This window comes from Danio aesculapii, chromosome 15 (assembly GCF_903798145.1).
Source record: "Danio aesculapii chromosome 15, fDanAes4.1, whole genome shotgun sequence".
Lineage (NCBI taxonomy): Eukaryota > Metazoa > Chordata > Actinopteri > Cypriniformes > Danionidae > Danio > Danio aesculapii.
Genome location: NC_079449.1, coordinates 28,797,827 through 28,822,571, shown reverse-complemented (window position 1 = coordinate 28,822,571; position 24,745 = coordinate 28,797,827). Strand labels below are relative to the sequence as shown.

Below are 24,745 nucleotides of genomic sequence, written 5' to 3'. Positions count from 1 at the left end.
TTGATAGCCCATCGAAATAATCGCAGCTTTCGGTTTTATAACGAAAAATCGTGCAGGCCTAGTATATAAGGATCCAAGTTTGTACAAGTTTTGGTGTTCATATCAAAGAAAATTTTGTAGATATAGAAACCATATTGAATGAAAATAAGTGTCTAGTTTAATGTTTCAAATATATTTTGTGACAAAATAATCTCAAAATATGGGTGAAAAATAATGTTCCATAGGGTTGCACGGTGGCTCACTGGTTAGCACTGTTGCCTCACAGCAAAAAGGTCACTGGTTCAAGTCCCGGCTGGGCCTGTTGGCATTTCTGTGTGGAGTTTGCATGTTCTCCCAGTGTTCTTAAGGGTTTCCTCTGGGTGCTCCGGTTTCCTCCACAGTCCAAAGACATGTGGTATAGGTGAATTGAATAAACTAAATTGGCCGTAAGTATGAGTGTGTGTGTGTGAATGAGTATGTATGGGTGTTTCCTAGTACCGGGTTGCGGCTTGAAGGGCATCCGCTGCATAAAACATATGCCGGAATAGTTGTCGGTTCATTCCGCTGTTTCGACCTCTGAAATAGAGACTAAAGCAAAGGAAAATGAATGAATGTTCCATAGTTCCATTTTTTAATGTAAAAATTAAACATACATATTTATTCTGACCTGTACTTATTAAAACTTATAATGAATCAGAAGTTGTAGGCTACTAAATGTATTATATTTTATCAACTGCTGACATACAAGTGGTTTCTTAAGGGAAAAAAAACGTGAAGTGCGAAGATTTGAAATCAAATGGCGAAGATAAACTGCTCTCTCTCTCTCTCCACTAGATGGTGCAAGTGATCGTCTTTATATATAGTCAAAAGGCAAAATTCCTCACCATACTGTGTGCAAAAATACTGTACCTTTTGATCTAACGAGATAAATAACCACATTAGCAAAACGTTTTCTTTGTATTCACTTCTGTATTTTTGTTGCATCTCTGGTTTATCAGATATTTATCAAAAGCTTTAATGTTAGTACAGACGTATTTCACATATAAAGCGTTCACTGTCAACTTTGTACATCATTGACAACAAGTTTATGCGATACACACACATTCTGTAGCCTTGTTTTCTGTATTGCTCTTTTTTTTTGGCATGGCTTTTTGAATTTTTGGCTTTTTGTCCACAAATACCATTCTAAAACATGTTCAGTATTGTTTTAACAAAAAAAACGGAGGTTTCGACTATAGAAGATATACAGTTGAAGATCTTTAGTTTCAGTATACTGTATGTCATCTTTTCAGGCATTCTCACTGGCTTCATATTTCAGCAACCTCATTAAAAATAGATTATATTACGAAAAAATATATCTCAACATACATGTTTAGACACCGCTTTTAGCTTATTTAATGTACATCATTTGAATCTGTCAGTATTTTGTCAAATGAGCTCCTGTGTAATAGTGTTGATCAGTCTGTCAAGAGAAAGTCTGAACAAAATCCAGCTAAAGAACGTCCACCTATCGGAAACCCGTCTCAGGTGTAATTTGGGTAAATAAAAGTATTTTAATGTAACAAAACTCTGTTATACTATAAATTATAACAAATGCAAGATTTATGTGGACAAAGCTCATTTCCAGGTGTTTTTGGCCGCTGTTATCATCCTCAGTGGTAAAATGTCTTCCACCCATTCATTAGGAGAATTCATCATTCTCCTCCATAATGCAACTTCCTCTGTTGTTGAGTCCATCCAGTCCACCTGTACTCCGTAACTCCGGCCTGTACAACAAGATTGACTCGTCAAACGCTAAATTATTTGTAATAATAAGTAGTTATATGTGGGTTATTGACATGACATTGCATTTTCACTGTGACACATGACAAACATGATTATAATTAGTATTGCCATCATTTAAAAGGCTGTAAATAAAAACATTTCTTTGTCTTTCTCTTAAATTAAAAATAAAATCATTAATAAATACCTCAGGCCTAATTTTACAATAGAATATATAGAAATTTTTATCAATATATAACTAAAAACATAGGAACTTGATACATTTTGTCACTGAAATCCATGTCCTCTGTTGTGCCACAGTATGCAAATTTTGAATTGGATAATTCCACAGAAAACTTAAACAGGGTGTCAACTGGCTTTTAAAACGTAAACCCTGCTGAAAAAACATCCTAAACCAGCCTAAACTGGTTGGTTGGTTTTAGCTGGTTGATCAGCCTGGTTTAAGAGGGGTTTTGGCCATTTCCAGGCTGGTTTTCAGCCATTACCAGTCTGGTTTTAGCTGGTTTTATCTGGTCATCTTCCAGCCTGACCAGCTTAAACCAGGTTGGAAATGGTAGAAAACCAGCCTGGAAATGGCCAAAACCCCTCTTAAACCAGGCTGATCAACCAGCTAAAACAAGCCAACCAGTCTAGGCTGGTTTAAGCAGTTTTTTTCAGCAGAGAAGTAATTGATGAATCAATTTAGAGAGATTTATGGACCTCAAAAAGTCTTAAAATCCTATTTTACAAGGTATTAAATTTTGTATCGGTATGCTTAAGTTTGCCTGAATTTAATCTGCGTATATTGGGATGCTGTGTAGTTTATGAAATAGACAAAATCCTGCTAGATTTGACATCGCGCTGCTTGTTTACTGCAGTATCCAGGAAAACAGCTATTCCACTACCTGCTGCATTAGCATTTTTAATCAGTATCTGAATAATGTTTTAGTTGAGCTTTAGTTTCTTACAATCAGCATTTAGTAAATACACTGTAAGTCAAAATGTCGCCATTGTTACCGGATAAAACCTAAAGTGCAATGAGGTCTTAAGATGTATGGAAAGAATCTTAAAGGTCTTTAAAGGTATTGAATTTCACTCTCAGATTCCTACATATACCCAGTTTAATTAGTTGAAGGATCCCATTTAAAGGTCCCATGGAATTAAAATAAAGTTTTTTAGATGTTAGTATCATTATTCTTAGTTTTTAGGATATCTATAAGCTAGTGTGCTCCATAACAGTGACAAAATCTGCGTTTAGAAGATATAAAACTGATATCAACATGTAAGGCTTGTTGTTTGTCACTTCTGCCTAAATGGATCAACGGTTTTATTCACATCACCTCATACTTCATTTTTTCATCAAATCATAACTGATCAAATGATCTCTAGTATCTGACATGACCCAGCCCCTTCAAGACGCTTTTCATTTGATGCACTTGAGCTCAATCATTCTAAATGGCAGAGCTGTGATAAAACAAAATGCTATTGGCTGCTTTTAAAAAAGAAGGAGGAGTTACACTATGTCCCACCCTCATGTTTCGGCTGAGATTACGTCAAACATTGAATAAAAATGCACATTTCAAAGCACTTTACCGGACCTTTAAGATCCTTTGACTAAGTGAAGTCAATGATGTGTGCATGGTTTTGTCTCAGAATGTTTCACATATTTCACTTTTTAGTAACCCCTGTAAAATTTAGCTTTGTTGTCCTTTGACGTGACACCCCATTTATTGAATATGTCCAATAAGTCCCACAAGTTATGGAGAAAAAAACACTAAGCATGATTCATATAAAATAAATAGCACTATATGAAGATAAGTGTGCAACAAAAAAGACATATCGCTCTCAGGCTATTTGTATATTATTAATGGGTTATCAATAAATATTATTTATGAGTTTTTTCTTATTATTTTTACTGTCACACATAATAGGATTTAAAATTACAATTCAGAAAAAAAGAAATAAAAAAAAAACTGAACGAATTGATAAAGTTAGTGACCTCTTATATATTTTGTCAAACATCAGATGTGTTTTACCAAAAACTGCCTATTTGTCAACTACCCATGTGTTTTTCTGAACAGATGAAGATCCTAAGACTGGACTGCACCTGTTCCCATGCCGAGTCTCAGGCCTCCGAGCGGGTGACTGGCTAGACGGTCACGGTCCCAAACGGTAAGTTCCACACAGGCCTCTTTCAGATCCTCTGCCCTGAAGCCATCATACACCATAGTGTGATTAAATATCGGATTGGTTGTCCTCTTCAGCACTCGAGTCTTCTGGCGGCTCTTTTTGCTGGTGTCGGGGAGTACAAAACTGCAAAATAAACAATTATTTAGTGAGCTGTTTCAACAAGAAACACAATGCAATCATAATGTAACAATGTTGTTTTCATTATTACCATTTGACATAGGGGTCAATAGTTGGGCTTCTGATAAGAGGGAGATTCTTGCAGTCTTTGACCCAGATATGCACTTCGCCAGAGCCAGGGACGTTCTTTGCTGTGTTTTAAAAAAAAGAGAAGTTCACACAGATCAACTGACAGATCTTTGATGTTTTGCTTTATCTGTAACATATTATTTCGGTATGTATGTCAACTGTACTGTAAGTGACTGTAAGGGGTGTAAAGTTTACAATGGGAGATCTGAGGTAGGAAACGTATGGCCAATCTCATCTGTCCTTTTAAGTCTGATGGTTGGAGGCTGTTTGTGGTCTGAATGAAGAGGTTCTGGAATTAAAAAAATGGCTTATTAGCACAATGAAACCAAAAGTGAAAATCATAGCTGAAAATCATGGCTATTATACAGATAATATCAGTTGGACTGACAGATTTATTGATGTCCTGGTAAATTCCAGCCTTTACCAATGTTGTTTGAAGGCACAGTGTGTCATTTTCGCCACTAGAGGGAGTGTATTCACAACAAACAAAGGTGTAGTTTGCTGAATGTGGAATCATGGGGGTTGAGGTCTTCATTACATCCTATGGTACTTCATGGATGAGCTAAATATTCAAAACTAAATATAATCCTAGTATGAAGTAAAGTAAGCTTGAAAGCAATTGAAGCAAAAAGAGAGCGATGAAGCAATTGCTAATGAGAGGCGAGCCCGAAAGCAGCAGAACTTTTATTATGTCACAGTCAACCACTTCTGGATCTTCCTCTCATGATTACATGGTGAAAAAGCAGTGCTGTTTTGCAGTGCTGTTTTACATACTAAATATATATTTAGGGTTCTAATCCTCCTCTGTGTAGTCTAATGAAACACATGTCATATTAAAGTGTCTTTGGTGTTTCCCTGTTTTCTGTAAAACTAAACTGGATATAAAGGGTGTATGATGTCAGTAGCATGGCAACACAGAATACGATCTGCGTCATTAATTAAAATTAAAAACAAATTCTGGATTTGAACATTCTTCAAAACGTTTGGCATTATGTACATAAGTTGGCAAAATAAATAATGTTTTTTGTGTATTTCATTAAAGAAATCTGAATAAAAAAATCAAATATTGTGCCTTTGAGCCATGTATAATCTTTTTTCCACATAAAGTCAATAATGAAAGAGATTTTAAGTTTATTATTTCATATTTGCGTCTTGTCTTCATAAATAGACCAAACATTATCCCCAAAAACATAAATGTTATTTAAATGTTTGAATATGCTAATCAGTAAGAAGCATTAGAGTTATGACGGGTTTAAACTACAAAATATTCATTCATTCATTTTCTTTTCAGCTTAGTCCCTCCATTAATCAGGGGTCGCCACAGCGGAATGACCTGCCAACTTATCCACTATATGTTTTTTACGTAGCAGATACCCTTCCAGCCACAACCCAACACTGGGAAACACTTATACACTCTCACATTCACACACATACACTATGGTCAATTTAGTTTATTCAATTCAATTCTCGAACCAGCGACCTTCTTGCTGTGAGGCGATCGTCCTACCCACTGCTCCACTGTGTTGCCCTACGCAATATTTCTCTCTCAAATAATAGTCATTCTGTCATATGCAATTTTGACTATTAAATTCTCACAACGGACTACAATCGTCATCATTGCAGTTTGTGCCATAATCAGACAGATTTAGAGATTGTTGCATTTTCATGCATCAAGTATTAAGTTTGAAAATGTTATGCATCACAAGTGCCATGTAATAGAAATTATACACAAATCAATACTGTACCCTTGGTTTAAGGGGCAAAAGCTTCCTCTCGGTGTCATTAAAATCCCACGTAGAGAGGTCAAGTTCTATCTCACCCAGGAAGCTGTTACGACCAAACATGTCATTGTGCCACGCTGAAAGGTTGAGAACCTGGGATGTCAGATACTCCATCCGGACTCTGTACTGTATGCATTAAATAATAAAATGAGATTATTAGGAACTTTCCATGATCGATATGGCTACAGTAGTCACATTTATTCCTCATGTGAACATTTCTCAGGTCAAGTATTAAAGCCTAGTATTCCACCATTATGGCAAAGGGTGAAAGTACACTATACATATAGGGCTTTTTTTTACATTTATTTTCACACTTCACACTGTTCGTAAATTGTAAAAACACAGTCATCATGTTAGGTCAAAGTCAAGATTTAAATTAGACCAAAGTGCCTTTTAACGTAATTGGGTGATTATATATACTGTATTTATATCATTAATATTTTTGAGACTATAATTCAATTAATGCAGCTGGCCCTGGGGGTCACACTTAACCCTGGGACCTGTGCTGTGGTGTTTTAATAATTAACAAATTACTAAACCATAACTTCTTCTTTGAATGTTTCTGGCATCAGTATCTTTGAATAGATGAATGCAGTGTGCCACATTATGTTGATTTAAAAGCTCTAGTTTTTCACATCACCATGTTTTATATTGCCAACTGTAGTGACTGTAAATTGATCCTTTCCAAGTATAAAGGAAGGAAGCGATTTTCTTTACTCCAATTGTCACATTTTCAGGGAGCATTTGACATTTGTCCCCTCAAATGCTGAAACAAATTCCGGTCCCACTTTATATTAAGTGTCCTTAACTACTATGTACTTACACCAAAATGAATAATTCGTTACAATGTACTTATTGTGTAAATACATGTATTTAATATGTACTTATGCTTGAATAAATACCTATCTGTAATTACATTTGTAAATACACTGATGGTCAACACCTTACACCTTAACCCACCCTTAAACCTACCCATACCACCATAACCCTACCCCTATCCCAACTCAAGTGCACCACAAGTGTTCTCAAATACATTATGAACACAGTAAGTACATTGTATTTATTTTTTGATGCAAGTACATAGAAGTTAAGAACACTTAATATAAAGTGGGACCCGTATTTCTTATATATGTTCCATTACCTGGTGTTAAAGGTATGGCTTTAGAATGATCACAACCTGGGATTTAGCACAGTGTGAAATAATAGAAAACTTATTCTGTCAGTGGTTTCCTTACCCTAAGAATCTCATTGTATGTAGGATTCAGTGTTTTCTTCTTCACTGCAGTTTTTCTTTTTCCCAAATTAGCAGGATCCGGTATGAGGTAACTTTTCACATACCTAGAAAACAAAGCACTTTGCAGAAATGGTGGTGGAAGAAGTATACAAATCAGGCACTTGAGTAAAAGTACAGGTACTCCAATAAAATATTACTCTAGTAGATGCATAACTTCCTCCTTTTCAATGTTATTTTCACTCAAAAAGTATTAGATTTTTATTTACTTAAACAATTTTTTGCACACATTCAAATGCTGACCTAAGATCAGTTTGTAAAATCAGTGAATCATTTACCGAAGACTCATTCTGAATGGCTCACTTGAATCAGTGTATTGTTGACTTATGAACAAATGTCAAATGTCATAACAGCTTTTTATTCAGCTACATTTTGGAAACTGGAGTAAGTACACTATTTAATTTTGGATTGTAGTGAAGTAAGTTTTCTAAAGTTAAATATACTATGATAAGAATATGTACTTTAGTACAGTAGTGAAATACTTAAGTACTGTCCACGACAGGTGGGTGGTTGTTAGTTTACAGTCTTACGGGTCAGATCTATTCCTCTTTGCGTCCACCGCTGCCAGATTCTGGCACTGAACAACAAAGATGTGGAACTCCCGCAACTTGTGCACGTAGTTTAGTGAAAACTGGATGCTCCCTTGAACGTCGACACTGTTGTAGTCGCTGGTGTACACGCTCGCAACACTCCCGCTAACCTGAAAGTGATGGAAATACAGTGTTGAACCACTCCCAGTACACCTGTGTACTTAATTTTGAACATTTCATTAGCATAAGAAAAACATGCTTATTTTCAATCGAGATCAAATATAAGATCACACTACTTCTTTCATCATTCAATATCCTGTTTGGTGTAAGTTAACATGGATTTGTCCAATTCCGGAAGTGAAATGTGAATGTGAGTCATGATGACAAAAAAAAAAAGGTGAAATAGCTGACAAGTTATGTTTGTATATAGGATGAAGTGTAGACTATATCAAAACTACTCCACCCTGTTCATGGAGACCCACCCTGCATCCTAAGATATTTACTTCCATACTAGATAGTTTGGTATGGTAAGTTTTCGGATAGGGGAAAAACAGTATTTTAGCCAAGTGGTATGTCTGAAATCACATCGAATGGACACCTCACTATTCCAGTGAGGCTATGAGATGTTATGGGAATGGCAGCAAATCAGTGGTTGGTCACATGACACATGACAATACGCCACATGTAGTAGTGTAGTAATTTCTTACATCAAAGCCTCATTCAAAACCCATATTCATCAAAAAACTCATTCAACAATCACAATGTAACACACTTGTGTATTTGGCTAGGGTTGAACTGAAACTCTTCATAACATCGGGTCCCCAGTAGCACAGCTGTCCACTGCTGTACTATATTTTCTGATGGTATTTTGCATGGACTTGGTAAATAGTTGCTATGTAACATATAGAGTATTTGAACATACAGATGACAGAGATGTGGAGCCAGAGTAGTTGCTGAGGTTAGTGAACTGTCTGTTATTCCACTGTGGAACACTGCCACGAGAACTGCTCTCTGAGTCACTCTCTCCTCCATCACTCTAAAAAGAAAGGACAGTGACACTTTTAGGTACCATACATTTTGACGTTTTGTTGTATGTTAAGGGGCGTTTCACTCTCGGTCACTTCATGTGTTTTTTTATGATCGGATAGCTATCTAATTGTGAAGAGAGTTGGTGTAAATGCCCAATGAAACGCAATGCAGACTGATATAAATGCTCAAACCACTACAGGAGGAGGCAAATACATCTGAAACCACATAAGTACTTTTTTTGCATCCCAAAATGGAAACAAAACCGTGAGACAAGACATAGTTAGATATTACTATATCTTTTGTGTACTTAGCCTGTAATGTTAGTAATTGCAAAGCCCGCCTTGTCAGAGAAAATGCATGATGTGACCTGATGTAAACAGGCCCAACATGACAAATCAACCAACTTCTTTTTCCAGGAATGAGGGCACTGATTTGCTGAGTTTCTTCATGTGTTCTGGATCTGCGATGGAGAAGGAAGTCTGGAGATGTGTGCTAGAGGCTTAAATAAAAAAGCAAGAGGGGTTCATGTGCAAATGTGATGCCAGATTACCAAAATAATGTCTTAAAATGTGACTAAAGCGGCATATAAACATGTGAGAAGTTCAGTTTGAGACTTGCCATCATAGTTGTCATGCATGTAGTCGTCTGTTTGCTTGAGTATTTGGTCTTGTCCTTAGGGAAGAGATTACAATGACAACACACAGGAAAAGTAGGACAGATGCTTTTGTCACCTGAACTCTCCATAGAGCCAAACAATAAGGTGCTTTACTCTTGAAGAACCATTGTGCTACTGCATGATGGGCTTGCTATAGGCCAATTCACACAGCATTAACAGCACTTAGTCAGATTTGGCCAGATCAGTGTATTAGCCATGTCAGTGTCAGTTGGAGTTTGTTTTTGTAGATTGAACATGCTAAATTGGCAGTTGTCAGGTCTTATAATGACTGAGAAGTAGGGCTGTACGATATTAAAGAAAAATGTGATAAGCGATAGCATGCTAAATATGATATGCAATACGATATTTTAAAAGCTTTCACGGTATTTCAGGTGAAAAAAGAGTCACTACAACTTTTGAAAGTGAACAGCCATGTTCTACTGTTGTATAAAACAAATCAAGGATATTAACATTGTAAACAAACTAAATAAACAAAATAAATATCTCCACTACAACCTCAAAATATCAAAAACAATCATGTAAACAAGATTTCAAACAGAGTAGAGTCATGTGTCTTATTGTTTGCTTGGGAATAAAATATTCCAGCATCCATACCAAAATCGTTACAGATTTTTGGACTAGAAAACCAGCATGTCCACTCTGCTTGATTTCAGAGATGCTTGTTGACATGTAACTTGCATTGCCTCGTGTGCTGAAAAGTCTTTCAGATGGTGTGCTAGTGGCAGGCACACAAAGATACTTCTGTATTAAATCACTCATTTATTGTTAACTCTTGCGATGTGTAAATCAAGATATAAACATTTGTGATTTTTCAATAATTTCAATATACTGTGCAGCCCTACTGGTGATCTCTTGCAGTATGGATTGGCCTTTAGACAGAGACAGTGAAATACAGTATGTGTATCGTAATTTAAACTGAAAATCAACAGAAACAATAAAAGATTTTAAGTGTCATGGCGTAGAGGATTGATGCTCACTTGGAATAGTGCTAATGTCTTCCATGCTCTTATGGTATACAGGTCTGGACGAGGCTCTTTTCAAAGCTTTCTGAATGAGACTTTCATTTTCACCTACAAGATTGAAAAGTGTCAGTTAGAAGATGCAAGAAGTGTTGCTGGTTTTGTGTTTCCTTTTCTTGGGCCATTGTGCAATGTGAGCTCTTACATTTATTTGATTGGACACGTGAAAGGGAGGTGTGGAAACTTCTATTACAGCACTGATTAAATTACACGTGCCTAAAAAGCCAATAGATTAGTACTGGGATTGTTTAGTCCTTTTAAGTTATGTTAGTGGTTCTCAAATGTATGCATGGGTTATCCTTATTTGGAACTTTTTTTAAATCTGTGTTCTAAAGCAGTGGTCCTCAACCACTGGGCCATGGACCGGTACTGGTTCGTGGATCAGTTGATACCAGGCCAAACAAGAAATTATTAATTATTTCCATTTTATTTATTATCTGAGTCTGAACAATCTTTTATTTTGAAAAATCTTTTGTTTTGAAAAATGACCGTATTCTCTCGGTTACATCTCGGTCACTTGAGTGCACAAATTTAACCCACAAGCAGCAAAACGAGTTAGAAATAGACGTCTTTGGAAAGTTTCTTTGCGAAGGGGAAAGGCCTAGTGAAGGACCCGCAAACTGCCAAGGAATGGATCCGCAACCCATTTGTCAACAAATCGGGTGAAACCAGCATGTCTGTGCAAGAAGAAGATCAACTGCTGGAGATTGCAAATGAGGGTGGTCTTTTAAGGGCCATTCACATATCGTGTCTTATTCTAAAAAAATCGGTTAATGGTCACCTAGCAACCTATGAATCACCGCCCACACCCACCCCTCCCGGTCTGCGGTAAAATTGTCAAGTGTTGACCGGTCCACAGTGATTAAAAAGGTTGGGGACCACTGTTTTGAAGTGTAGAAGTCTATTACTTTTCTAAGCAATCAGATTTACAAAAAAAACTGTAGAGCATGATAAGAGAAGCTTCAAACTCACGGTTTGGAATCCCCTTAGTAATATTTCCATCTGTTTCTGTGGTTAAGTGGTGTCCCAGACTCCCTCTCCTGGTCTGGAGGTCAAGGGAGCCATGTACTGGAGTACTGGTTTTTACTGGGGGACACTTACAGCTGTGGTTTGTCTCTGGAGAGGATGTGAATGATGTGCAGATAAAATCATCAATCTGCTCTGCAACTGGAGGTGGGGTGTACATACTCTTGTCCTCTGAGATTCCAAGGTAATGCTGGTAGTCTCGTGGAATGTAGGACCTTGCAAGTGGTTGAGAGTCAGAATCTTCTGAGGTACGAGAAGGTCTTCTTTGGCTGTTTTTGTCTCTGTCTCTCCAGGATATTTCTGGGGACGTTTTTGGCAGGGTATAGCTAGCTTCCTGTACTTTTCTGGATTGTGTAAGACTAGCTTCTGGTGCCTTTTTTACATGCTGCAGGTTGGAACCCTGGACCTTCTTAGATTGAAAATGCAAGTCCTGGTTTTGTTCCTCTACTGCAGCATTCACTGAAAACATGCTGGTTGCACGCCGCATGGCATTTGCTTTTCCGTTTAAATGACCTTTGATACTTCTTCTACCCTGCTGAGGTCGTGACTCTTGATCAGTCTGAGGTTTAGGTACCATTGTAGTTTTTGAGCCTTTCTGTGGCTGAAGAGAATGAGATAGTCCATGAGTGATTGTTTCACCTGAGCCCCCTTGTGACTGATCCAGTTTTGGTCCTGATTCTTGTCTTGACATAATCCTCTTTTTTGAGGGAGACTGGAATGCTTTCATTTTTGCTGATGATGATGTTTTGCTAATCTGGCTCTCATTTACAAAATCTTTGACATTGGCTCTCTCATTTGGACTTTGTGGACTCGACGATCTCTGGTTTCCACTATCAAGGACTGGTGACCTTTCTCCAGTTTTTATAGGTGATCCTCCCCAGAAATCACGGAGGTTCTTAAACTGTGAAGTGGGCATACCATCCATCACAAATGTCTTATCCTTCCGTAGTAGATGCCCAGAGAAATTGGGAGACATTCTACCTCTGGCAGAAGTAATGTCCTCAACATCATCATCATCTTCATCACCATCATCAAACTCAGTACCTATTGTTCTGAGATCAAACTCAGACTTTGTAAATCTTTGGTTCAGTCGAGTAGTAGTGGTTGATCTATTTTTAGCTGCTACTGATGTTCTAGATTCTTTCTCCCAGAAGGACCTTAGTTGCTTGATCCTTTCTGCCATGTTCTCTTGCTGGGAATTCTGCTTAACCAAAGGACCTTGATTTGTCCTTTGTGCAGTTTTTGATTTTGTTTCTAATTCTTTTGGAGTTGAGTAATCTGCATCATTACTGTTTATGCTAACAGTACCTCCAGTGCTATCATCATTCTGACTTCCTACCAGAGACCCACTGTCAAGCGCTGGTGAAGATGATTTCAAACAAGGAGTAATACATTTTTTGTCTAAGGTAGAGTTTGCAACTATCTTGTCAGTCTTCTGATTTGCATATATTAATGGTTTTGATTCATTGATTATAATGGGTACTTGGGTAGCAGTACCTACATCCTCAATATCTACATTTTTCCAAACTGTCTCATCTTTCTGAAGACCTGGAGACACTACTTTCAGGTTTGGTTCACTTCTCCATTGGTCCTCTATTTCTTCAGTGGGTCTTTTGCTAAAATCATTAGGGATGATTTCTTCATTTTTAGCAGGTGCACCAGATTTGCCAATCAGAATCTTTGGACCAATGTTTTCTTTCTCCCAGAATGATTTCAAATTGGCAATTTTTGGTCGCTGGTTCTCTTCAGCATCTGATCTTTCTTTTTGCTGACTGATGTCAGCCAGTTTGACTTCAGTCTTGTCCTCTCTCTTGATCAAAGCCTCTACTTTGTTCTCATTTTGAACTTTTCTACCTGCAGAAATACTCACCCCTGGGACCTCTGGATTGACATTCTTTACAGTAAAAGCAGAGTCAACAGAAGGTTTTTTGATGAGAGATTCTTTATGAAATGTAGATTCAGATGTTTTCCTTTCTTTTCGAGGATTTTGGGAAGATTCATCAACACTTTGTTCCTTTCCCCAATCTGCTTGTTCTAGAAATATTGTATTGACTTCTGAAGGAACTTCTTCACTTTGTCTTGGTATGATCAAGTACACGTTACTTCTTGGTCTGATTGTATTGTCAACCCCATCATCAAAGTCCAAGTCTTCAAACTTTGAGTCCTCCTCCATGTCCTGAACATTGCTGTCTATATCAAGCCTATCACTGCTGTCTGAGCTCCTGCTAAACCATTCAAGAACTTTGGCAATGGAATCACCTTGTTCATCAGTAGGTGTAGCGATATGTTCATCTGTCATGACTTCTGATTTGGGATCTTCTTGGCTATTAGTCTTTCGCTTGATATCGAGAGCAAGGGGGGTGCTGTCAGTCTCACAGTCAGTCGATGCATTTGTCTTGTTGAAGGTTTCTGTTATGTCCAGGGCTCTGGGGAAGTGTTCATCTGTAAGACAGGTAGTATACCATTTAGCAATGACCAAAGACAAATATAAGCATCCAAAATTTTAAACAGTAATTTAGCCCTAGTTTAATTTAATTTGAGGGTGAGTTAATGGTGCATAAATCTTTATTTTTGGGTGATCATCGCTTTCAGCGTTAAAGTCCCTGTGAGTCCCAGTGTACTTGCATTTATAACTGAATTGACTCAGATTTCAAGCCGGTTGTTTAAGTTAGTGTTCTGCAAAAGAATTTCATTCATATAGGTTGAAATGACAGGATCATACAGTAAGTAAATTACATAATTGTCATTTTTGAATAAATTTCTCTTTTAGCAAATCTTACAAATTTCAGAAAAATACAGATCATACCAGTGGCAGTTTTCTTAATTTTATCTTCAGTTCTCATTGTCTCCAATTTTGGAAATGGAGCCATCTGATTTGCCACATTCTCAGACATGTTTTGTGTTGGGTGAGGGGCAGTAATCTCATTCAGTGGCTTTTTAGAGTTGCCACTTAACGCAAACAGTGGATTCTCAACAGGATGGTACATTCCACCAGAAAAGTTTTGTCTCTCTATTTCCATACTTGGTGACTGCGGAAGGCAACTGTTTGATTCTCTTCTTTGTTTTAGAACTTCTTCCAGTTTCCTGCTATCATCTGGTCTCGTGATTGAGTTCAGACTTAGACGTGGTTGTATCTTTGGCTTCTCTTGTAACCCCTGTGGAAGGTTTATTAGTTGCGATGAGGCTCTCACTGGTAAACGTGACTTTGGCAACTTCACTGGTGAAGGGGTACTAAATTTCTCGTTGTTTTCAGTTTTGTTGCTTGATTCCTCTGTACGTCCCAGATAAATTCTAGATTCTTCAGGATCCTTTTCTTGAATACTGTTTTTGTGAACATTGCTGAGGGAAACAACCGGTTGTCGCAGTTGACTCTTGAGAGTGGGCTCATTGGAGCTATTTGGGATACCTCTTGGTGGTGGAGACCTGATACTGGAGTCTGCTGTGGCAGATATGCTCTGGGTGGACACCGAGCTGGCAGTGTCTGAGACCGAGCTCTGGGGTTTGTTGATTTTGGTCCTCTTCTTCGGGACAGGCTTTTGACCTGGAGGTCTGGTGTGTACTGCATTAGAATCCTCACTGTTAACCTGACTGTGACTTGCTTTCTGATGGTTATCTGCAAATGTGAGAATTGTTAGCATGGGAGAACACAAAACATAACAAATTTCTGAGCATAAGTGAACAAGTTGCCACAATAACCTTGTGGATCAGAGTCCCTGTCTAATGCTTTCCTGAGTCCAGGACTTGAGGTAAAGTGGAGATCAGTCTCCTCAAAATCAAGCTCTATTGGAACACTGTTGAAGGGGTTGTGCCTTGGCTGGAACCAGGTAAAAAAGGCAAAGTTAAATATGAAGAAATTCACTGATCGTGTACACTACAATCAAAATTTGAATTTGTCCTTAATTGGTCTTGGAAATGACATTTCACCGGTTTGTTTCCTATGTTTTGCTAGAATTCGCCCTACATCCACATAGCAAAGTTTGTGTGTTTTTTGCAGATTATAAAAATTCACATCAACAAGGTGATTCAGAACATGTATCAAAAAAAATTTGATGCGTGTAGCTGTTAATGCATCTATGATAATCATCTAGTTGATACAGTTTTACCAAGTTTTGTTGTAATATTCAGACCCATAATATTATGAGCACCTTACCTTGGATGGCGATCGCATTCCTATGTTTAGTTTTTCCTGCTGGGCCTCTAAAGTGTCACCATTTTCCCTGATTTTAAAACAAACAATAGCATTCTAACTACTTGCATTTGTAACACACGCAGACAACATTTCTTGATATTAAGTTTTAACAGACATCCTGCAATGAACAGGATCAATTAAACCTTCACAGGCTTTAAAGGTACAGCATAGAAACTCCTATGTTGACCCTTGTGGAGTCATAAACATCTTGAAATCATGTGGCACCGCCTATTAAACACACAAGCACCTGAGAGAGGTGGAGGTTGCACACACAGTGCTAACCAAAGGATTCTGGCAAGCATGAATATATATTACTCCTGATGTTCTAGATAAGTTGTTAAATACAAAGCTACTAGATGAATAGATCACATGAAATGTGTATGAGTAACATTTTAGCATTACCTCTCCTTAAGGTGCTCTGAGGACTCAGCAGTCCGTGTTATTTTAGGTGACGTCATGATGCCTTCACTGTCCTTCCTGCTGATGCTCCTTGATCTGCCGCCCCATGACTTGGTTAAATACTCTACATAAGAGATGTTCACTGATAAGTAGTGCTGTTTATATTCTTGCATTTAATTGCATTAAAGGCTGTGTTTACACTGCAAATATTAATAATGAATAGATCTGATCTTTTAACCGCATCCAATTTTTGCTCCACTTCTGTTTACACTTAACCAGCCAATGTCTGTGTTTATAATAATCTCCCACACTAAATGATTCTTTATTCCTTATACATACAAAGATTGACTCTTGTAGATAGACTTTCGTTCATTAATCTTCTCAAAATTTGGTGAAAGTACTGCCAATTTTCATTAAGTAGACAAAACAAAATAATAAATCGTGTTTTTTTTTATTTATATTTTTTAATAATCATGATTATAGCTTTAATGTTATCAGATCTGGAAGGCAAGAGTGCTGAAATCAAGTCCACTAATTTGTTGAGAAGGAACGGGTACAACATTTCTTTCCAAAACCAGATTTCACTTTCAGGCATGTGTTTGCTACAGGGGTGAAATCATCCATTTACCAAATTTCATCCATTTTGAGATTTACCATCCATTTAATCACCAAAGCCAAGGTGAATCGAATATGTATGTTTACATGCAGGTCGGATGTAGGCTTATCTAATATGCATCCAATTAAATTCCATATTTGGAAGTGGCTCAGAATGGATATGGAAAAAAAATCTGACCTTGTTCTGATTTTTGTGTCAGATCCCTTTTTTTTTTGTCAAATCCTATATCCTAAACAGCCTAAGAGTTGCACACAGTCTCACCAACAACTGAAGGTTTTCTTTGCTTCATCGATGCCATGATGATATCAGAGCCATGGATCCTGTCCTGGTGTCTTTGTGACTTCACCTCGTAAAACCATTCTCCTGACATGTACTTGCGTCTGTCTTCCTCTGGGATGGCTTTCTGCAGATGTCTGGGAATCAAGTGAGAGTTTCAAAAAGAAGAAACAAGTGTGCTTCTAACATGCATCTAACCTAATATAGTCTCACCTGAACTATATAAATACCAAGCATTCCATATGGCACAAATTAGTTTATTATCTGTAGTCAAGAACACCCACTGCAATTACCACAAGATTAGTTGTTTGCTCACAACAGTCTGTATGTACAAATGTGTCAGTGTACAGTATTACGATCATAAACTGAGCTTTCCAACTGTCTGTACCTCATTGCACGTTATTGCTTTATTACGTTACACTGCTTTTGTTAGAGCCCCTTAAATCAATAACATACCTTATGACTAAAGAGTTGGGACAAACTCTTCTTTCATTGGCTTGGACAGAGCATTGCTTACTCTGTTTGCTTTGCCAATACCAAATCTCATAATGGTTGCTTCGTATGTAATCCTGCAATTAAGATGTGTTTTAGCCAATCGGATTACAAGAAGATTAGGGAGACGCACATCCATTAACACCTGATGTTTTAATCTCTTTTATAGTCTTTCCGGATCTGTGGGTGCATGTATATGATTAAAAAAGAGAGACTTTATGAAATGATACAGAAATACAATGTTTGGAGTTTTATAAGACATCAGAGCAGAAACTAATGCTTTGAATGATTGCTGTGGGTTTGTTTTTTTACTGTCAGTAATGGTTAGAGAATGCTACGCTTGATACATATTTTTATTACGGCTTCAAACCAACTGAAGTATTTTAGATGAGAGATTGAGAGTGTTAAACCATATCTTAGTGTTTTCCCTATCATTGTATTAGGAGGGTGCCTCAGCCCCCATGAAAGTCAAGTTATTTAATTTTATTTGCTTTATATAACACCAGATCAGAAATCATTTAAAGTTCCTTCCTTCAGAACAGGTCTATACTTTTGTTGTTTATCTTATTTACTGTCTGCTCTATAGATTTCTCTCGTTGTGAAATTCTCAGTAAAACGTCATGAAATATTAGTTTCTGCAGTCAAATTTTAAGACCATTGTGAATGAAATTTCAGACTAATACAGGATATTATAATATAATTAGTTATGTCTTCACCACATATTTTAAATAAATTGTCAAAACAAGCAACCCCTAGCTGTATGCATGCACATTTTTACATAACTTATCTAAAAAAATAAATAAAAGATTAAAACTATAAAAACTATAATAAACTAAATGTATGCACAACAGTCTGTCCAGGTCAGTGTCCTCAACATATATATAAATACTGTACTATAAATACACAGAGAACTTTTACACAAATATTATTGTAAGGATGATAACTAAACCCTATTGGTATTGTATTGAGTTTTGTTAAAAGTTCTATTGAGATGTTGGTGATTGGATATGTGTTGGACCGATTGGGCACCTTTCCATTTACGTAGGAAAATTAAGACCTTTTTATAATTATTTAAATCTTCAAGACAAAATTGTAGTGAAATGAAGACTTTTTAAGGCCTAAAATTAAGTTTTTTTTATTTAAGACATTTTAAGACACCGTAGACACCCTGAATATGCTGTGTAAACTAGATAAATATTATCTGAGCCAGGCGTAAGCAAATAAGTCCTTTTTTATGTTGGTTTCACACCAAACACTGAATTAGGTAAATTACAGAAAATCAATGCAAACACAAAAATAGAGGCTAATTATCGGCACACAGTTCACCTCAAAAGTATCTACCACACAAGTTGTGGCATTTATTTAATTTGGTATTTGATGCATGTGACCTGCATAATGTGAAGTTATAGCAATTCAATATTTGTTTATTACATATTTTACATATTATGCAGATGCATTGCCCTACAAAATCATCCCAATCAATCAAAATTTAAAATATCTTTGCAAACAGAGCCATTCAAGTCATCTAATATATATATGTGTGTGTGTGTGTGTGTGTGTGTGTGTGTGTGTGTGTGTGTGTGTGTGTGTGTGTGTGTGTGTGTGTGTGGGCTGGGTTAGACCCACTTCTGCCTTCAGAACTGCCTTAATCCTTTATGGTATAGATTCAACAAGGTATTGGAAATATTCCTCAGAGATGTTGGTCTATATTGACATAATAGCATCACGCAGTTGCTGCAGATTTGTCAGCTGCACATCCATGATCCGAATCTACTGTTCCACCACATCCCAAAGGTGCTTTATTGAGCTCTGGTGACTGTGGAGGCCATTTGAGTAAAGTAAACTTATTGTCATGTTCAAGAAACTTGTCTGAGATGATTCACACTTTGATATGGTGCGGTATCTTGCTGGAAGTAGCCATCAGAAGATGGGTACACAGTGTTCATAAAGGGATGGACATGGTCAGCAACAATACTCAGGTAGGCTGTGGCAATGACACGATGCTCAGTTGGTACTAATGGGCCCAAAGTGTGCCAAGAAATATCCCCTTACACCATTAAACAACCAGCAGCAGCCTGAACCGTTGATGCAAGGCAGGATGGATCCATGCTTTCATGTTGTTGACGCCAAATTTTGACCCTATCATCTGAATGTTGCAGCAGAAATCGAGACTCATCAGACAAGGCAATGTTTTTTCAGTCTTCTATTGTCTAATTTTGGTGAGCCTGTGCGAAATGTAGCCTTAGTTTCCTGTTCTTAGCTGACAGGAATGGCACCTGGTGTAGTCTTCTGCTGCTGTAGCCCATCCGCATCAAGGTTAAATGTACTATGCATTTGGAGAAGCACTTCTGCATACCTCACCTTTCTTCCCCATTCTGATGCTCTGCTTGAACTGCAGCAGATCGTCTTGACCATGTTTACATGCCTAATTGCATTGAGTTGCTGCCATGTGATTGGCTGATTAGAATTCATTTATATAATTTATATAATATACATTTTTTACAATGTTTTTTTCCTCCAATGTCATGCAGCCCCACCATTTACAGTTGTTTTTTTTAAGTGTTATTCACTTGTGATCAAATCAAAAGAAACTTATTCTTAAAATCCTACTACTAGGTGTTAACAGGGTCTTAATATTCCCAGTTGCTCTAGCCTGTAAAGTGCTAAAGTTACTAATGATTGCTTAAGGAATAAAACAAGAGGTCGAAGCTAATAATTATACTGTGACTTGTTTGAGAGCTAGTCAAATACCTCAAATTTCAAAACAACCTTAATAAAGACAATGTGAGCGTTTGCAGTGAGTTTTCAAAATGGTTTGATTAAAATCATGGGTTTGGAAACAACCGCTGGAACACATCTTTGCTTTTGAAGGAGGGGAAACTATGTTGGTCATGTGAAAAGGCCAGGACAATTATTCCACAAGGGTAGACTTAATCCTTTTATAGAAGGTTGAGCAGGGTTGAGACTGAACACAGGGAAATCACCCAGACATGGCCAGATTCTGCATTCTTTCTTTCATGTAGACTTCCAGTCTCCTTTCAAAGCATTAAACACGAGAACAAATAATTTGGTGGAGAAGGTGTTCGTGTTTCCTGTTTTTAAAGTTGTGTTTTGGTGAACAAAAATGTGCGTTGTTATGTGCATGTGCAAAAGTTGGTTGGGGTTTTTAAGTAAGTTTGAGAAGTTACTACATGGTATCAGCCTAATTTTGGCTGTACGTTTTGTACAAATGTATTGTTGTGATGATCTGTGACTAGGCATGGGCCGGTGTAAGATTCTGACTCTATGATAACCTTTGATTAAAAATATCACGGTTTGTGTGATTACTGCTCTGAAATAAGTTATTTTTTAAATGTCTGGGTCAAAAACAAAAAGTTTTTTACTTTGAACACAAGATATTTTATTTGAAGAACCATTTAAAATATTTTGAACAGTAAAAATGTCAGGCTAAATAATTCAAATCAAATATTGACGTTTCCAAACCGTGGTATACCTTGAAAACGGTTATCGTCCCATTCCTATCTGTGACTGACAATAGCCATTGGGATGCAAGAGTCAATTGCTTTACCTTTTATAGTGTGTCAACGTGACATTAGGGACGCTTCAGAAAATCTAGAATGTTTCTTTCATGTTCCTCCATAACAAGCTCCATCACATCAGTGACACTGACCAATAGGACCACTATAGCTCTTCTATAAAGCTGTGTATACAATTCAAGAGATGATGACACTAGTCTGGTGTCTAACATTCACTTTTAATGTTATTTCTAATAATAAGAGTAGCAATTGTTTGCTTTCTCTCTAACTTTCTGAAGTCAGTCAGTAGTTTCACATTGTCAGTGATATCCCTCATGTTATTAATGATGCCTAGTGTTGATTAGTTGGCAAGCAACATGCTCTGGGATGTTATATCATAGCCAAACACATAATAATCTGAATTGATTAGTGTAATAGCCAGAGATTGTGTAGTCCCAACATTAATCACCCTAAGGTTACACTTTCATTCTCACAAAATCAGGAGAACAATAAGAATGTGACATATTATTATTGCACAAAAAATAGTGCTAAACCAGTGATCAATTATTTTGAATAGATTTTTATGGTAATATTAAATGTCTGTACTGTCACTTTTGACAAAATGAATGCGTCCTTTAATGACCATTTAGCTTATTTGAGTTTATTTAAAGTTGTGTTTTAGCGTAAAACTATTTTAAGAAGCATTTATGTATATTTTGTATTTATATACAGTTGAAGTCCGAATTATTATTATTATTAACTCATTTCTAATAACTGAATTATTTTATCTTTGTCATGATGACAGTAAATAATTTAACTAGATATTCTTCAAGACACTTCTATACAGCTTAAAGTGACATTTAAAGGCTTAACTTGGTTAATTAGGTTAACTAGGCAGGATAGGGTAATCAGGCAAGATATTGTATATCGATGGTTTGCTCTGTAGACTATTGAGAAAATATAGCTTAAAGGGGCTAATAATTTTGACCTTAAATGGTTTTTAAAAAATTAAAAGCTGCTTTTATTCTTGCTGAAATAAAACAAATAAGACTTTCTCTAGAAGAAAAAAATATTATCAGACATACTGTGAAAATGTCCATGCTCTGTTCAACATAATTTGGGAAATATTTAAAAAAGGAAAAAAAAAATCAAAGGGGGGCTAATAATTCTGACTTTAACTGTATAAATTATAACTCATCTAAACTCATCTTAATTCAATCAAGAATTAAAATTTTGTAATTTTCTCATCATTCACTTGTTTCAAAACATAATGAGATTCTTCTGTTAAACACAAAAGATGAAGAAAGCTGGAAACCTGTAACCATTAACTTCCACAGTAATTGATTTTCTATTTTGAAGTCAGAGGTTACAGGTTTTCAGCTTTATTCAAAATATCTTCTTTTGTGTTCAACAGAAATAAGAAACACATATAGGTTTGAAACCACTTAAGGGAACAGTGAGTAAATTTCCATTTTTGGGTGAACAGTCTGTTTAATTTGATGCCTGAATCATACCCAAAACTGATTCAACTATGAAGGATTAGATTAAATATAGCGGATATCACACTGCTGCATGATTTATTTCATATCAAAAACCCGTCCACAGTACAAAGGAGATCATTTAGGCTACAAATAATAGCTTGGGTTTGGTTCTGATGGTTCAGTTCAATTCATCTTTATTTCTATAGCATTTTTACAATGTCCATTGTTACAATTGTCAAAGCAGCTTAACAGAGATGAAGTTTTAGTAAGTTGAAACTGCTTCATTTCGTTCTCACAGGTAAAGTTCGGTTTAGTTCAGTTAAGTGTGAAGTTCAACTGGTGTCTTACTTGATTCGATCCTCCTCAGCTTTTTTCAGCTCCGCATCCCTCTTTAAAACCTTCATGATCATCTCCTGCTCCTCCTCAGACAGATGACTCAGGTCGATCATGATGGCTGTTTGTTCTTCTCACAGTTCGAAACTCTAATACTGAAACTCCACACTGCTTTCTAATGCCGCTCTTGAATAATCATCATGCGCAATTACGGCACCTGCAACAAGCACAATAAAACCTCTCAGATTCGTCATTATCTCTTTCAAATCAAGTGACTTTTCTATAAGGCACAAAGTAATCATTAGGTCATAACTCACTCATTTCTTTAATGGAAAGGACAGATGTAACCTAATTTGTACACCGAATTTGCTGTAATTTCGAATCAAATATGTGCACAATGAGGTTGAGTGTGGGCCTGTTTTGAGAGCGCTGAGATTAGACAAAACATGTGACGGCACTGTCAGTTGACCATGAGAAGGGGCAGACCTTTAGATCGAGCACATTTATGGAAAATTATTAAGTTTGCTATTGAACTGAAATTGCATAATGCTGATCCCACTTAGGGGTAATGTCAGGAAAATGGATTTAATATGTTCTATTAACATTATAGGATTATATCTATGTAGCTACAAAACACACACACGCACACTTGGTGCATTTGTTTTTTTAAAGTTCCTTACAAGACCATATGACTGCATTTATTGCTTAAGACACCAGCATGTCAAGTTAGCTCTGCAAATATTTGAAAACAGCTCACCGAGACACTATTTACTCTGGGTTACACCTTGATCAAAACAAGCCTCACAGAAATGACAAAGGCAGCCTAATAACATTATACAAACAGCCATGACAATGAAATAGCAATGAGATTTTAATACTTTACACTGGTTAGGAGCTTAATAAGCACGGTTAACCGAAATTCATGTTCTTTAATGGGAGTCTGAATCAAGGCTGCAATTACGAATAAGCGTTTGGTTGAATGACAGAAAATAAAACATATTTAGCAGGAGCTCATCAGTAAAGGGTTTAACATGCTGATTGATTGGCAGTATTTGATGCTGTAATTCCGCATCCTGAATCCTGTTCTGGGCGAAGGGATTTTGGCTCATCAATTGAAGCTCTTCATTGCAAATTGCATTAGGGTGAATTAAATTTAATAAGTTCTTAGGAGGCAAACTGCAGTTTTTGAAAAGCAGCAGGCCTATATTTTACATATCAACTTTAAGTCGCACTTTTGACCATTTGCTTCTTCTGTTTATACAGATTTAATCACAATGAGCCCTTTAGAGCTTCAAGAGTTTATCAGTTGACTTCTTGAACTTGTAATTGAATTTAATAAACAGGATAATTTGGTGTAGTCCTGTTTGCGATGGTAAAATCACAGCTGTCTCGGGATTCGTGTGCTTTCAGTTTGGTTTTTGTTGAATTGTACTGTTATAATCCATTTAGCATTTAAAATGCAATGAATCCACCAGTACCCTAATGAACATGTACATTAATTAACTTCGTTCGTTTAAATTAAAGAGTTTTCCACACTTCGTTTGAAAATAATTTCGGTAATCCCTCAAAATCAACCAGAGATTACTTATCTCACTTTATAAGATGTGTAAATATATAGGCTACTGTGTAGCTTTATCTCAGTCTATCGATCAAGACACGTCATATAGTTTGCGCAAGACCCAATAGTACAACGACAGCGTTGGATAATTTATATTCACACACTTAACTTAAAAGATAATGTCGGTTCAAGCTTAACGACAGGTGTATGTCCATTAGAAAGGCTTTAGCTTACCTTGTTTCCGTGGCAGAACTTCTGGAGCGCTTCACTGACGCGTAGCACAGAGCACATCTTCCCTCGCTGAGCGAACCGTCCCGAAGGGTTGAACGGATTCTTGACGTTGGATCCTGTCGACCAA

General features: G+C 36.9%; 1 protein-coding gene across 2 annotated transcripts; it reads right to left on the bottom strand.

Moving 5' to 3' along the window:
* Positions 1-928: 928 nt before the first annotated feature.
* On the bottom strand, positions 929-24,745 carry sytl2b (synaptotagmin-like 2b). 2 transcript variants are annotated; one of them, XM_056473325.1, is made up of 19 exons: positions 24,622-24,737; positions 22,845-23,046; positions 16,994-17,145; positions 16,120-16,240; positions 15,679-15,745; positions 15,225-15,342; positions 14,335-15,141; positions 11,475-13,970; positions 10,461-10,553; positions 9,426-9,479; positions 9,212-9,306; positions 8,701-8,814; positions 7,779-7,948; positions 7,193-7,295; positions 5,922-6,083; positions 4,372-4,465; positions 4,139-4,238; positions 3,848-4,053; positions 929-1,745 (listed from the first exon to the last, which is right to left on the bottom strand). In XM_056473325.1, exons 2-19 carry the CDS (start codon positions 22,943-22,945, stop codon positions 1,597-1,599), a joined length of 5,202 nt encoding a protein of 1,733 aa, XP_056329300.1. In that variant the 5' UTR covers positions 22,946-23,046; positions 24,622-24,737; the 3' UTR covers positions 929-1,596. The 2 variants fall into 2 exon arrangements, with proteins under 2 accessions (XP_056329300.1, XP_056329301.1); XM_056473326.1 differs by lacking the exon at positions 929-1,745 and having other exon boundaries at positions 3,964-4,053; positions 4,341-4,465; positions 24,622-24,745.

What these genes read in the sequence shown, in the direction of transcription:
- sytl2b (XM_056473325.1), bottom strand. Translation starts at nt 22,945, where the DNA reads ATGATCGACCTGAGTCATCTGTCTGAGGAGGAGCAGGAGATGATCATG. An exon ending in TCAGAGCACCTTAAGGAGAG is followed by an intron (nt 15,746 to 16,119) that starts GTAATGCTAAAA and finishes TTTTAAAATCAG; the next exon opens with GGAAAATGGTGACACTTTAG. An exon ending in GAGACTCGGCATGGGAACAG is followed by an intron (nt 1,746 to 3,847) that starts GTGCAGTCCAGT and finishes CTTGTTGTACAG; the next exon opens with GCCGGAGTTACGGAGTACAG.